Source organism: Salmo trutta, chromosome 27, assembly GCF_901001165.1.
Source record: "Salmo trutta chromosome 27, fSalTru1.1, whole genome shotgun sequence".
Classification (NCBI taxonomy): Eukaryota; Metazoa; Chordata; class Actinopteri; order Salmoniformes; family Salmonidae; genus Salmo; species Salmo trutta.
In genome coordinates, this window is record NC_042983.1 from 44,460,498 (window position 1) to 44,476,509 (window position 16,012).

Sequence of the window (16,012 nt, forward strand, 5' to 3'; positions counted from 1 at the left end):
CAGACAGAAATACTCCTCAGTACATTCAACTGCGGTTGTCAGTTGGACGTACCACCAAATTCTCTAAAACGACATTGGAGGCGGCTTATGGTAGAGAAATTAACATTAAATTCTCTGGAAACAGCTCTGGTGGACATTCTTGCAGTCAGCATGCCAATTGCAAAACATCTGTGGTATTGTGTTGTTGTGACAAAACTGCACATTTTAGTGGCCTTTTTTTGTTGTTGTCCCCAGCACAAGGTGCACCTGTGTCATGCTGTTAAAACAGATTCTTGATATGCCACACCTGTCAAGTGGATGGATTATCTTGACAAAACATAAAATGCTTACTAACAGGGATGCAAACAAATTTGTGCACAACATTTGAGAGAAATAAGCTTTTTGTGCGTATGGAACATTTCTGGGATGAAACATGTTTATGTTTTGGTTCAGTGTAATATACCAGGTTTAACGCAGTGAACTGGACAGCGATATTCAGGCTATGCACATTTCAAGTACAGTACATGTAGACTAATACCGTAGAACTAATCCAACTCAGCTTTCAAATACAGTTGTCTTCCAAGGAGTCTCTTTGACATGAGTCTCTATGACATCAGTCTCTTTGACATCAGTCTCTTTGACATCAGTCTCTTTGACATCAGTCTCTATGACATGAGTCTCCATGACATGAGTCTCCATGACATGAGTCTCCATGACATGAGTCTCCATGACATGAGTCTCCTTGACATGAGTCTCCTTGACATGAGTCTCCTTGACATGAGTCTCTATGACATGAGTCTCTATGACATGAGTCTCTATGACATGAGTCTCCATGACATCAGTCTCCTTGACATCAGTCTCTTTGACATCAGTCTCTTTGACATCAGTCTCTTTGACATGAGTCTCTTTGACATGAGTCTCTTTGACATGAGTCTCTATGACATGAGTCTCTTTGACATGAGTCTCTTTGACATGAGTCTCTTTGACATGAGTCTCTTTGACATGAGTCTCTATGACATGAGTCTCTATGACATGAGTCTCTTTGACATGAGTCTCTTTGACATGAGTCTCTATGACATGAGTCTCTATGACATGAGTCTCTTTGACATGAGTCTCTATGACATGAGTCTCTATGACATGAGTCTCTTTGACATGAGTCTCTATGACATGAGTCTCTTTGACATGAGTCTCTTTGACATGAGTCTCTATGACATCAGTCTCTTTGACACAGGTAGGTATCACATTTGGTCAGTGTGAGGAGTTAGGTGACAAGATACAGGCTGACAGATACAGGGTGACAGATACAGGGTGACAAGATACAGGCTGACAGATACAGGGTGACAGATACAAGGTGACAGATAATAGGGTGACAGATGCAGGGTGACAGATACAGGCTGACAGATACAGGGTGACAGATGCAGGGTGACAGATGCAGGGTGACAGATGCAGGGTGACAGATAATAGGGTGACGGATACAGGGTGACGGATACAGGCTGACGGATACAGGGTGACAGATAATAGGGTGACAGATAATAGGGTGACAGATGCAGGGTGACAGATGCAGGGTGACAGATACAGGGTGACAGATAATAGGGTGACGGATACAGGGTGACGGATACAGGGTGACGGATACAGGCTGACAGATACAGGCTGACAGATACAGGGTGACAGATACAGGGTGACAGATACAGGGTGACAGATAATAGGGTGACAGATAATAGGATGACAGATAATAGGGTGACGGATACAGGGTGACGGATACAGGCTGACGGATACAGGGTGACAGAGACAGGGTGACAGATAATAGGGTGACAAATAATAGGGTGACAGATACAGGGTGACAGATAATAGGGTGACGGATAATAGGGTGACAGAGACAGGGTGACAGAGACAGGGTGACAGATACAGGCTGACAGATAATAGGGTGACAGATAATAGGGTGACGGATACAGGGTGACGGATAATAGGGTGACAGAGACAGGGTGACAGAGACAGGGTGACAGATGCAGGGTGACAGATGCAGGGTGACAGATGCAGGGTGACAGAGACAGGGTGACAGAGACAGGGTGACAGAGACAGGGTGACAGATGCAGGGTGACAGATGCAGGGTGACAGATGCAGGGTGACAGATACAGGGTGACAGATAATAGGGTGACAGATACAGGGTGACAGATAATAGGGTGACAGATAATAGGGTGCCAGATAATAGGGTGACAGATACAGGGTGACAGATACAGGGTGACAGATAATAGGGTGACAGATACAGGGTGACAGATAATTGGGTTGGTTTAAATAAGGAGTAAAAGTTTGAAAGGCAAAGTGACGATTTTATATTATTCCCCTGAAATAATAATCACATTTCAAGAGGAAAATAAAACCTGTTTACTGTATTCTGCCGGACAAAGGATCTGTTGCAATGGTCACGTATATTATCTGATTAATGTAGGATGTAGTTTCCTGACCCAACAACAAGACAGTTGATCAGAATATATCATGGTGTGTCAGAAAAAAAAAGAACTGAAGTCAGATTTTGCAGTAACAAAATAAATGTAGTTTACTGCGGTTTTTTTTCCTTTTGGAGGGCAGTATTAAAGTCTTATTGAGCTTATTGTACAAACGTGACAGTTGATTTTGCAGTACCTTGCCAGTTAGCATTGATGCTAACAGCAAAACTAAACAACAGTTCTTTGATTATTGTTATTATTTGCATGTTTGATATGATTCTATATGAACGAGAGGTTGTGACTGCACGTCCTCTTCTAAAATCCAGAGTAAAACTATGAACAACAGTAGTTATACTAAAACTATACATTAAACTATACAACCTCTATACAATACTAAACTATACTATTTACTGTATATTGACAATAGACGTACAGTGCCTTCAGAAATTATTCAGACCCCTTGACTTTTTCCACATTTTGTTAGGTTACAACCTTATTCTAAAATTGATTAAATAGTTTTTTCCCCCTCATCAATCTATACATTTTAGCAAATTTATAAAATAAAAAAATGTATATCCCATTTACATAAGTATTCAGACTCTTTACTCAGTACTTTGTTGAAGCACCATTGGCAGTGATTACAACCTTGTGTCTTCTTGGGCATGACGCTACAAGCTTGGCACACCTGTATTTGGGGAATTTCTCCCATTCTTCTCTGCAGATCCTCTCAAGCTCTGTCAGGATGGATGGGGAGCGTTGCTGCACAGCTATTTTCAGGTGTTCGATTGGGTTCAAGTCCGGGCTCTGGCTGGGCCACTCAAGGACATTCAGAGACTTGTCCCGAAGCCACTCCTGTGTTGTCTTGGCTGTGTGCTTAGGGACGTTGTCCTGTTGGAAGGTGAAACTTCACCCCAGTCTGAGGTTCTGAGCTCTCTAGAGCAGGTTTTCATCAAGGATCTCTCTGTACTTTCCTCCGTTCATCTTTGCCTCGATCATGACTCGTCTCTCAGTCCCTGCTGCTGAAAAACATCCCCACCGCATGATGCTGCCACCGCCATGCTTCACCGTAGGGATGGTGCCAGGTTTCCTCCAGACGTGACGCTTGGCATTCAGGCCAAATAGTTCAAACTTGGTTTCATCAGAATCTTGTTTCTCATGGTCTGAAAGTCCTTTAGGTGCCTTTTGGCAAACTCCAAGCGGGCTGTCATGTGGCTTTTACTGAGGAGTGGCTTCTGTCTGGCCACTCTACCATAAAGGCCTGATTGATGGAGGGCTGCAGAGATGGTTGTCCTTCTGGAAGGTTCTCCCCATCTCCACAGAGGAACTCTAGAGCTCTGTCACCATCGGATTCTTGGTCACCTCCCTGACCAAGGCCCTTCTCCCCCGATTGCTCAGTTTGGCCTGTCAGCCAGCTCTAGGAAGAGTCTTGGTGGTTCCAAACTTCTCCCATTTCAGAATGATGGAGACCACTGTGTTGTTGGGTACCTTCAATGCTGCAGACATTTTTGGCTACCCTTCCCTAGATCTGTGCCTCGACACAATCCTGTCTCGGAGCTCTACGGACAATTCCTTCGACCTCATGGCTTGGTTTTTGCTCTGACATGCACTGTTAACTGTGGGACCTTATATAGACAGGTGTGTGTCTTTCCAAATCATGTCCAATTAATTTAATTTACCACAGGTGGACTCCAATCAAGTTGTACAAACATTTCAAGGATGATCGATGGAAACAGGATGCACCTGACCTTAATTTCATGTCTCATAGCAAAGGGTCTGAATACTTATGTAAATAGGGTATTTTTAAAACATTTTTCTTCATGAATTCGCAAAAAAATCTAAAAATCTGTTTTCGCTTTGTCATTACGGGATATTGTGTTTTCTGATTTCTGAGGATTTTTAAAAATGTATTTAATCCATTTTAGAATAAGGCTGTAACATAACAAAATGTGGGGGAAAAAATCAAGGGGTCTGAATAGTTTCCGAAGGCAAATCCTGCACAGAACAGTACAGCGCCACCGCCTGAGTAGGTCAGCGATATTAAAAACATCATCACAAGGTGACGTCATAGAAAAGTACAAAAGTAAAACAAGTGAAAGTCTCTCTTGTCCAAGACGCTTCTGTCATTACATGATCTTTGTTTTGGCACACTGTATGACATAGGTCCATCCCGGAACAAATTTACTCTGGGGTGTGAAAACAAATAACCCTGCAATGTTAGCCCAACATGTCTGTAAGCCTCGTTAGAAATATGTCAACAACAAAAAAATGTAAAAAAAATAAGGACATTTCTCCATTGTAGTTATATGTCACCTTGGTAAGTCTGTCTAGTCCATCGGCCCACACAGAAATCCTGTGTTTCACCCTGTATGTTTAACCATTGTACATCAACCAAGCTGACATATTCATTCTATTATACGTCAACCAGACTGACGCACGAGTTCTTCGTATGTCCAGTCGATATGTCCGTTCAGTCATACAGAGGTCCGTGGTTTCCTGATGACAAGCTGCACGGGGCCTTTGCTGGCAGTCTTGATGATGTTCCAGGCGTCGTAATGCATGAGACCTTGCAGTGAGCTCCCGTTCACCTCCAGTACCTCGTCCCCCACGTCCACCACACGCGACAGCTCCGCAGCACCACCTAGAGGATGGGAGGAGAACATAAGTTAATCAGGATAATTTTTGACGTGATAATAAGCCAATATAAGGGGTAATACTGTACATGCTTATGACAAGTCTTATCATGTATTATAACGGCATCATAATACTGGTTGGCTTTAAAGGGATAGTTCAGGATTTTGGCAATGAAGCCCTTTATCTACTTCCCGAGAGTCAAATGAACATGTGGATCCCATTTGTATGTCTGGAGGAAGTTGCTAGCGTTAACTAGCGTTAGCACAATTACTAAGTAGTGATATGCTAGTAGATACCCATAGACTTCCAGCCATTGGGCTAACGTTTGTTAGCATTGGCTGGCGAAACTACCTCTTAACTTCCTTCACACTTGATGTAGAGACATACAAATGGGATCCATGAGTTAATCTACCGCTAACTTCCTTCATACTGGTATCAACACGTTCATCTGACTCTGGGGAGGTAGATAAAGGGATTCATTGCCAAAATCCTGAACTATCCCTTTAAGTAAATACCTTTAAGTAAACTGTTTAATGAACACACCTTGTATTTACAAGTAGTTTAATGTGTAAAGAGTATTTTTTTATTTATTTTTATTTATTTATTTTTTGTTAAATAAAGAAGGATTTTGGTTGTGGCTCTATGAAACACTGTTATAATAGATACTGTGTGGGATTTTCCTTGACTTGCACTGCCTCTCCTCGTTGTGATGTCTGTGTTGGCAGACAAACTTACTGAACCTGTCTGTTCTGTCTAGCATGCTGGTCACTGGCGACATCTGGTGAACATGCACTGAGTCAGCCCACAAGCCCAGTCATGAAGAAACATACTACCTAGATCAGAGTTTCCTGACACGGTTCTGAGGTGTGTGTGTGTGTGTGTGTGTGTGTGTGTGCGCTGACCTTTGAAGACTCGTTTGACGTTGAGGGGGCGGTCTCCATGCGCCGAGGCTTTGCCCCCCTCCAGACTGAAGCCCAGACCAGCTGACGTCTTCAGGAGATGTACCATCAGAGCCCCGTCAGGACCCACCTCCACCACTACTGGAACACACACACACACACACACACACACACACACACACACACACACACGTCAACAATGGAATTTATTTTTTATTTCACCTTTATTTAACCAGTTAGACCAGTTGAGAACAAGTTCTCATTTACAATTGCGACCTGGCCAAGATAAAGCAAAGCAGTTTGACAACATACAACAACACAGAGTTACACATGGAGTAAAACAAACATACAGTCAATAATACAGTAGAACAAAAGAAAACAAAAAGTCTATATACAGTGTGAGCAAATGAGGTAAGATAAGGGAGGTAAGGCAATAAATAGGCCATGGTGGCGAAGTAATTACAATATAGCAATTAAACACTGGAATGGTAGATGTGCAGAAGATGAGTGTGCAAGTAGAGATACTGGAGTGCAAAGGAGCAAGATAAATAAATAAATACAGTATGGGGATGAGGTAGGTAGATAGATGGGCTGTTTACAGATGGGCTATGTAGAGGTGCAGTGATCTGTGAGCTGCTCTGACAGCTGGTGCTTAAAGCTAGTGAGGGAGATATGAGTCTCCAGCTTCAGAGATTTTTGTACTTCGTTCCAGTCATTGGCAGCAGAGAACTGGAAGGAAAGACGACAAAGGAGGAATTGGCTTTGAGGGTGACTAGTGAGATATACCTGCTGGAGCGCGTGCTACGGGTGGGTGCTGCTATGGTGAATGAGTGGTACTGTATGTCTGTCCCTCCCAGTCATGTACAGTATCTTATATATATATATATGTCTGTCCCTCCTTCCCAGTCCCATACCTGGTCTAGCTGTCTCAGGCCCGTTGTCTCTGCACCCTGGGGAGTAGCTTCGTCCTGTGTGGTGGTACAGGTCATGGTGTCTTGGGGACATTTGTCCTTCACTGTCCTTCCCCCTGCGAAGGACCACCAGGGCCTGAGTGGACAGTCTAGCCTGGTGGAGACAGGACAGGGCTTCTCCGTGGGACGTCCCCTCCAAGCTGCTGCCGTTGATGGACAGGACGCTGTCCCCCTGCTGAATGGTACCTTCCAGGCCAGCTAGCCCATTGGAGAAAACACGATGGACCTGGCCAAACACAGCGCAGTGGGTGGAGTTAAGATTAAACATTTTGCAGGGCATTAGTGAAAGTCTTCACAGCTCTTATACAGTCTTCACAGTCTGTCAACGTGGGCACCGGCACCTCTCTCTCTCAGGGAGAGCCAGGTAGAGCTACAGCGTTGGGCACCTCTCTCTCTCTCTCTCTCTCTCTCTCTCTCCTCTCTCGTCTCTCTCTCCTCTCTCTCTCTCGTCTCTCTCTCTCTCTCTCTCTCTCATCTCTCTCTCTCTCTCCTCTCTCTCTCATCTCTCCTCTCTCTCTCTCTCCTCTCTCTCTCTCTCTCTCTCTCAGGGAGAGGCAGGTAGAGCTACAGCGTTGGTCACCTCTCTCTCACATTCTAAATGATTTAGAGCTGTAATTTTACAAACTTATTCTAAATGATTTATAGCTGTAATTGCTGCCAAAGGTGGGTTTGCCATGTGGAACAGGTTGTGTAGATCTGTAGGATGAAAATCCAATGTAATCCCTTTAGTTTTTGTTGCTAAATGTGACATATTTTTCAAATTAAAATAGATTCCCTAACAATATGCCACATTACATTGCTCAAAAATATCCAAATAGCGTTTCTGCTAAAATAATAAAACACACTACTGTACTTACAGATATAGACTTCTGCTCAAGGTCAACTCCTCCAGCGATGCTGAAACCAAGTCCCGAACCCTCTTCTTTGGAGAAGACTACAAAGTGTGTATCATCTTTAACCTAGGGTGGGGTGGGGTGGGGTGGGGTGGGACCAGACGCAACACACACACACACACACACACACACACACACACACACACACACACACACACACACACACACACACACACACACACACACACACACAGAAAGTGAACTTTCAAGACAAGGATGAAAATACTGTCTCAGACATATCACTCACGCTCCTCTGCTCTTAAGACTCGATCCAGATCTGTTAATACCAACTCTTATGGTCATTGTCACGCCAAACACAGTGGTAAAGACAGAAGAAATAAATCTGTGGTCAGGCTAAAAAAATTTTTTTTAAAAATGTGTTTGGTTACCTGAGAGAGAGCTTTGGCTTCCTGTAACAGGGCCAATACATCTGTCTTGGAGGTCAGTGAGGCCAGGACCGACTGCAGCTTACTCTGCTCCACCGGAGAGCCAGCCAGCACTGTCAAACTGGAAAGAAGGCCAGAAAACAGAACATTTAAATATGGGTTAGTATAGAAGTGACACTGCTTTACTCATATCTGTCTGTCTGTCTGTCTGTCTGTCTGTCTGTCTGTCTGTCTGTCTGTCTGTCTGTCTGTCTGTCTGTCTGTCTGTCTGAAATCTTGGGAAAGTTAAGGATTGGATATTTGAATCACATTGTAGAAATAGAAAAATATAGAGATGGTTGGTGTTTTTACTAACCTGATGGACCAGTTGCTGAGATGTGTTTGACCGTTGGTTTCCCCCTGAATGCCGTCCTGGCTGGCCCCAGCGTCGCTCCGGCTGGCCCTGGTCGGGGGCACACCTGTGGGTTCAGCAGGCAGTTGACAGCACCCTGTCTGGTTCTGGAGGGCCTCCGTGGACCTGGCTGGGTGGATCTCCAGCTCGGTCTTAAATGTGCAGTTGATCCCTGGGTTGCTGGAGAAGTCATCGGTGTACAGCTTATCCAGGTCGGGCATGCTAAGGGCCCTGAGCTCCCTCAATCTGGATCGGGACAGGTTAGCGTGGCCCCGAGCCTGGCGGCGTCGCATCACCGGGGGCGTTTGAGGAGTTAGGGTCACTCCCACTGGGGGCAACATTTTGGAGATTTCGCCGTCTGCGAGTTTGTCCCGTGTTTGTCCAAGTGGAGCTTCGTTTGCGCTGCAGCTTTGTGTCAAAATGTCAAAGTTCGGGAAAGTCAGATTCGACGGCGACTTGCGAAGCTGAGGCGACAAAGGGGTCAAGGGGGTTGAGGCTTTAAAGTTGTCGACGCACGAGCTTAAGCTTCTTCGTAGCGAGCGGCAGTCTATGGAGCTCACCGAGCCGGACATGTAGCCAGACAGTCTTCGGTTAAGAGGCGGCTTCAACGTTGCCGTCAGAGCATAGGACTGAGCGTAGGACTGGATCTCGATACATTTGAGCGCTGGCTTATCGAAGCTGGCCAGGTTCTCAAAGGACTTGATCCTCTGGCGGACAGAGAAGGGGTTGGGATCCCCGGGGGCGCTGTTTTCCGTGGAGAAACTACGGCGCTCCATCGTCTTCAGTTTGGACTTGTTGGCTTTCAGGTTTTCCACAGCCATATCTGTTAGGCAGGAGTTTCTGAGAGAGATGTTTATGATACCATTGCTTATAGGCAAAGGAGCCACATCTACGGATTCTAGGACTATTGAGTTCACTGCTGAATCATTTGTAGTGACGTTTTCTGGATTACACACAGAGGCAAGGGTTACAGGAGCAGCAGGCCTGAGATTGGTCTCTACTGCACTTCCATTGACCTGTGACGTAATATCTGGTATATGAGTCATTTGAGTAATTGAGTAATTCTTTGAATTCACAGTTTCCTTTCGCATCAGAACTGGCGTAGACGATGAGGAGGAAGGAAGAGAAGAAGATGAGAGTCGTACCTCAATGAAAGACCTCTGGGTAGTTGGGACTGGCTCCAGTTGTTCCTTGGACATAGCAGTAGCTGGTGTCACTTGCTCCTCTTTGTTAGGGTGAAGCTCCAACTTGGCTGACTGTGCTGCCTCTAAAGTGGTAGTGGTTGTGGGGTTGGACTTGGGGTTACACTTGTCCTGGGCTCGGTCACCTGGTTTGGGTGAGGTGGGGCTCCTGCTACTGATTCTGTTCAGTTCAAACTTTTTGCTAGATGAGGCTACTGCCTTTCTGGTTAGCAGAGGAGAGTCTACATTCTTGGCTTGCAGTTTGGGGGACTGGAGCGGGGAAGTTTTGCTTGCTTTCCCGAGAACCGCCGGACTTTCGGCTCTGGCTGGTTTTGGGGAAAGCTGCTGCTGCTGGGTTTTGTTCTTACTCTTGATGCTGAGCCCCTTCAGTTTGGACATCGGAAGAGAGGGACTAGTAGCGTTATTCTGGACCAACCTGGGTTCCAGGGAAACTTTCTCTCCCTCCTTGTCTCTTGTCGTTGTTAGCGATGGCCTCGATGAGCCAGATCTACTATAGTTGGAGGGCATTGCCTTCGCCGCCGTTGAGTGGGATGCTGCTGATGATGATGATGATGGCGATGATGATGTACTATTAGATAGTTTACCTGAAGTCGGCCTGGCTGTCCTCTCCTGACTCCGTGGGGTGAGGCTGTGGCTAGCTGCTACAACACTTAGAGAAGGTGCCTGGCTGGGTTTTATCACAGGTGTAACAACGTTGATGCAACTAACCCCATTGGCAAAGCATTCTGAAGGCCCTGCAGGGCCTGGAGTTGGTACAGAATCTATGTCCTTGGAAGGCTGGGGGGGCACCATTTGGCAAGGGGAAGCTTTGGACTCTGTAGTCAAACAGGCACCTGAGGACTGCGAGCCAGATAGACTCTGAGACAGCGAGGGGGAAGTGTTACGGTTGGATTGGGTTGTTGTTACCACAGAGCAGTCTTTGTTTTGCTGAGAGGCAGCAGCAGGATGAGTAGCTGCTGTCATAGCAGCATCAGAAGTGGCAGAAGCAGCAGAGTTTAGTACTACATCAAAGGGCCTAGACTCCTTTGTATTGTGGCTGCCGTCAGAGCCAGAGATGGGGATAGAAAGCCGGGGAGACAATGGCCCGTCTGTTGGGTGAGTCAGCGCTTCCTGGCTCAGAGTGCTGGGCCGCTGGGCCTCACTGTAACAAATTTCCACTTCCTCTTCATCAGAATCTGTGTCCTGTGGCTCAGCGCCGACAACACGGCTCCCTCTTTCTTTATCGCCGGCAGCGCCGTGGCTGTTGTCAGTGACGGTATCTTCACTTTCTGAATCGCTGTCATCGACCAGGTTGTACATGTGGCACTTTGAAGCGCCAGGTGGTTTATCCACCCCGTTTGAAAGAGCATTCTTCCCCTCGTCTGTGAGATTACTGCTAAAGTTTCTGGAGTAATTGTTCAAGAATGTTTTACCCACAGGTAAGAGGCGACCATTGTTTCCAGAGTCCAAGACAGAGAAGTCCAACTGACTGGGCAATGTTGGAGGAGTCTGAACATTACTTTTGTCTTTCTCTAGCAGGACCTTGCTGTCTAGAGCTGACTTACAGGACGTAGTCTCAGTACATTGTGCTTCTGAAGGGGATTTGTGGGTTTTGGACGAGAGCGCACTCTCAACATCGGAGGAACTTAGTTTGGTTATGACGTCATCGATGTAGGTGACAGGTATATCACTGCTGTGGTTGGTTGGGGCTGTGGGTTTGAAATTGTGATTTGCTGCTGAGGAGGAGGAGGGAATTCCTGGATTTGGAGAACCCCCATTAGCCTCCTGGGAAGTTCTGGACTGATCCAGTGTGGAGGGTTCGATGACATCACAACTCCCCGATGACATCATGAGGCTGGAGAGGCGATCTACAGCTGTGGGAGAAAGATATTACTTAATGAATTAAAGAGGCAGTGAGACATTTTTGCTCGATACAACTTTGCTTTATAAGTTGCTCTTATACCATTAAGGTAACACTGGAATTACTACAATAACAATATTGTTTTAGCAACATGTTAAAAAGAAAACACTATTTAAAAAAAAAAATGTTTTACATAACAACTAGGTTTCCTCAAGTCTCTCTAGATGTTCATTTCATCAAGTCAATATGACACCATCATTCATCTCAATGACCTCGTGTCATCAAGCCATACATGAGAGAGTGGAAAACTGAGCGATTGGACACCAGTGTTTAACGGAATAGTCATTAAAAATACCAATCATGTGACCTAACGCACCAATAACGTCAAACAAAACCAGGAAGTGAGCTGACATATGGGTTCTGTTTTAGATATCAACATTCCTGCTATCCTCCCCCAGCGTATACTTTCCCTCTATTCCACAAAGAACTTCAAACTCTCTAATTACAAATTTGTAAAAATCTGACATTAAATGGAAATTTCTGCGGATTAAACCAGCAGCCCATGTTTGGTCTACAGCCCAGCAGAACCAGCCCTCTGTTTGGTCTACAGCCCAGCAGAACCAGCAGACCTGTTTGGTTTACAGCCCAGCAGAACCAGCCCTCTGTTTGGTCTACAGCCCAGCAGAACCAGCCCTCTGTTTGGTCTACAGCCCAGCAGAACCAGCCCTCTGTTTGGTCTACAGCCCAGCAGAACCAGCCCTCTGTTTGGTCTACAGCCCAGCAGAACCAGCCCTCTGTTTGGTCTACAGCCCAGCAGAACCAGCCCTCTGTTTGGTCTACAGCCCAGCAGAACCAGCACCCCTGTTTGGTCTACAGCCCAGCAGAACCAGCAGCCTCTGTTTGGTCTACAGCCCAGCAGAACCAGCAGCCTCTGTTTGGTCTACAGCCCAGCAGAACCAGCCCTCTGCTTGGTCTACAGCCCAGCAGAACCATCAGCCTCTGTTTGGTCTACAGCCCAGCAGAACCAGCCCTCTGTTTGGTCTACAGCCCAGCAGAACCAGCACCCCTGTTTGGTTTACAGCCCAGCAGAACCAGCACCCCTGTTTGGTTTACAGCCCAGCAGAACCAGCCCTCTGTTTGGTCTACAGCCCAGCAGAACCAGCAGAGTCTACAGCCTAGCAGAACCAGCCCTCTGTTTGGTCTACAGCCCAGCAGAACCATATAGTCATATTCATTATGATCTAGAAGGGTAAACTGATCCCGAGAAAAAGTTATGATCATGTCGATGTAGAAATTGAATGCATTATGTATGCAAGGGTAGATGACATACAGACATGGACATACAGACAAGGACATACAGACAGGGACATACAGACATGGACATACAGACATGGACATACAGACATGGACATACAGACAAGGACATACAGACAAGGACATACAGGCAGAGGACATACAGACATGGACATACAGACATGGACATACAGACAAGGACATACAGACATGGACCTTCAGACAAGGACATACAGACATGGACATACAGACATGGACATACAGACAAGGACATATAGACAGGGACATATAGACAGGGACATACAGACAGGGACATACAGGCAGGGACATACAGACAAGGACATACAGGCAGAGGACATACAGACAAGGACATACAGACAGGGACATACAGACAGGGACATACAGACAGGGACATACAGACAGGGACATACAGACATGGACATACAGACAGGGACATACAGACAGGGACATACAGACAAGGACATACAGGCAGAGGACATACAGGCAGAGGACATACAGACAGGGACATACAGACAGGGACATAGAGACAGGGACATACAGACAGGGACATACAGACAGGGACATACAGACAGGGACATACAGACAAGGACATACAGACAGGGACATACAGACAAGGACATACAGGCAGAGGACATACAGACAAGGACATACAGACAGGGACATACAGACAGGGACATACAGACAGGGACATACAGACAGGGACATACAGACATGGACATACAGACAGGGACATACAGACAGGGACATACAGACAGGGACATACAGACAAGGACATACAGGCAGAGGACATACAGACAGGGACATACAGACAGGGACATACAGACAGGGACATACAGACAGGGACATACAGACAGGGACATACAGACAGGGACATACAGACAGGGACATACAGACAGGGACATACAGACAGGGACATACAGACAAGGACATACAGGCAGAGGACATACAGACAGGGACATACAGACAGGGACATACAGACAGGGACATACAGACAGGGACATACAGACAGGGACATACAGACAGGGACATACAGACAAGGACATACAGACAGGGACATACAGACAAGGACATACAGACATGGACATACAGACATGGACATACAGACAGGGACATACAGACTGGGACATACAGACTGGGACATACAGACAGGGACATACAGACAGGGACATACAGACAAGGACATACAGACAGGGACATACAGACAAGGACATACAGACATGGACATACAGACAAGGACATACAGACAGGGACATACAGACAGAGGACATACAGACATGGACATACAGACATGGACATACAGACAAGGACATACAGACAAGGACATACAGACAAGGACATACAGACTGGGACATACAGACAGGGACATACAGACAAGGACATACAGACAAGGACATACAGACAGGGACATACAGACAGAGGACATACAGACAAGGACATACAGACAGGGACATACAGACAGAGGACATACAGACAGAGGACATACAGACAAGGACATACAGACAAGGACATATAGACAAGGACATATAGACTGGGACATACAGACAAGGACATACAGACATGGACATACAGACTAGCTACTCTTCTTTAAATTCGGTTGGTTGGTTGGTTGGTCGGTTGGTTGGTTGGTCGGTTGGTTGGTCGGTTGGTTGGTTGGTCGGTTGGTTGGTCGGTTGGTTGGTTGGTCGGTTGGTTGGTTGGTCGGTTGGTTGGTCGGTTGGTTGGTCGGTTGGTTGGTTGGTTGGTCGGTTGGTTGGTTGGTTGGTGTTCTTGCTGTGAGTGCTCATGTTGCCATATTTCTGAATCTAATTCAGCGGATCTTAAAACTTTTTCAGCCTCGAGACCCAAATTAGTAATTGTCCATCTTCCCGTGACCCAAATTAAGAATAAATAATGTGTGATTATAGATGTATATTCATCGCAACTCGCCACCCACCTCTCACATGCCCAGGGACCAATATGGGTCCCGACCCATAGTTTACAAAAAAAACCCTGATTCATAGGAATCCATTTTTATTTGTTTCTGTTTAGTGACCAAACCATAAGCAACTCACAGGAATCCCACCTCGTCCCAAAACAACAACAACAACAACAACAACAAAAAAGCAATGCATAAAAAACAAAAACACAAATCTAACGTTGGCTAGCTAAAGAAAGCTAACAGCTAATGCTAGCTAACGAAGCGGTTAGCGGTCGGAGTTACTACTGGGCAGCTTCTAGTCACTACTGAGGTAAATTAATGAATGGATAGTCACCATGGATACAAAGCCAGCAGCGTGCCGTTCCCTTTGGGATGCAGGGTTAGGGTACTGCCAGCAGGGGGCAGACTGCTGAACCAGCTGAGATCTTACATCTTTGGGAAGGTAGCGTTAGGGAGGAGAGGTGGGGTGGAGTAGGGGAGGGGTGGAAGACAGACCTGTGCTCTTAATAACTGCTCTAGCGGAGTAGTTCACAAAGGCGGTCCTGATCAAACACTTTAAAACCATAGTTCATTTTTTTTGTCAAGTTTGAGCAAATTTTCGACTGTGGTGTCCTTTAAAAAAAAAATGCTTCCTGTCTCCTACCTTCCTTCAGGGATCCCTGATCTTCATGCTGAGCTGATGTTTGTTGGATATGTGATATGACAGATTATAACAACCGTCATCGTACTTCCGGTACCCTCCACGCTACTGACGGGTAACTCCACATTTGTTATGTTTTACGACGTAATGTCACTTATACACATCTGAATAGGCGGTGGTCACATGGCAGGTTGGACGTCGTTGCATGACGGTGTTTTATAGGATTATTAGGAAAATTGATAAGAAATTACAGGTTGTTTGATTCCCAGGGTGCTTTAGTAAAGGTTGACTTTTACATGCCATGGTCTCACCTGACACGGGCCTCTTGACCTCTAGGCTGAGGGTCGCGGGAAGGTTGTGCATGAGCTCACAGACATCGCGGTAGGAAGAAGAGCCGACGGGGGTTTCTCCGATCGACAGGATCTCGTCTCCCACAAACATCCGGCCCTGGGATTCCTGCAACCACGGTCACGTGGCATAAGGTTCAAAGGTCAAAAAGGGGAC

At 46.0% G+C, this 16,012-nt stretch overlaps 1 protein-coding gene across 3 annotated transcripts in view; it reads right to left on the reverse strand.

Annotated features, from left to right (window-relative positions):
- Positions 1-4,556: 4,556 nt before the first annotated feature.
- LOC115165051 (PDZ domain-containing protein 2) overlaps positions 4,557-16,012 on the reverse strand; it is a 185,967-nt gene continuing 174,511 nt past the window's right edge. For all 3 annotated transcript variants that reach the window (XM_029718081.1, XM_029718082.1, XM_029718083.1), the window contains 7 exons: positions 15,820-15,964; positions 8,559-11,649; positions 8,207-8,324; positions 7,782-7,883; positions 6,868-7,150; positions 5,957-6,094; positions 4,557-5,061 (listed from right to left, as the gene is read on the reverse strand). In XM_029718081.1, the coding sequence (XP_029573941.1) occupies positions 4,895-5,061; positions 5,957-6,094; positions 6,868-7,150; positions 7,782-7,883; positions 8,207-8,324; positions 8,559-11,649; positions 15,820-15,964 (4,044 nt within the window). In that variant the 3' untranslated portion in view covers positions 4,557-4,894. The remainder of the gene's footprint in view (positions 5,062-5,956; positions 6,095-6,867; positions 7,151-7,781; positions 7,884-8,206; positions 8,325-8,558; positions 11,650-15,819; positions 15,965-16,012) is intronic.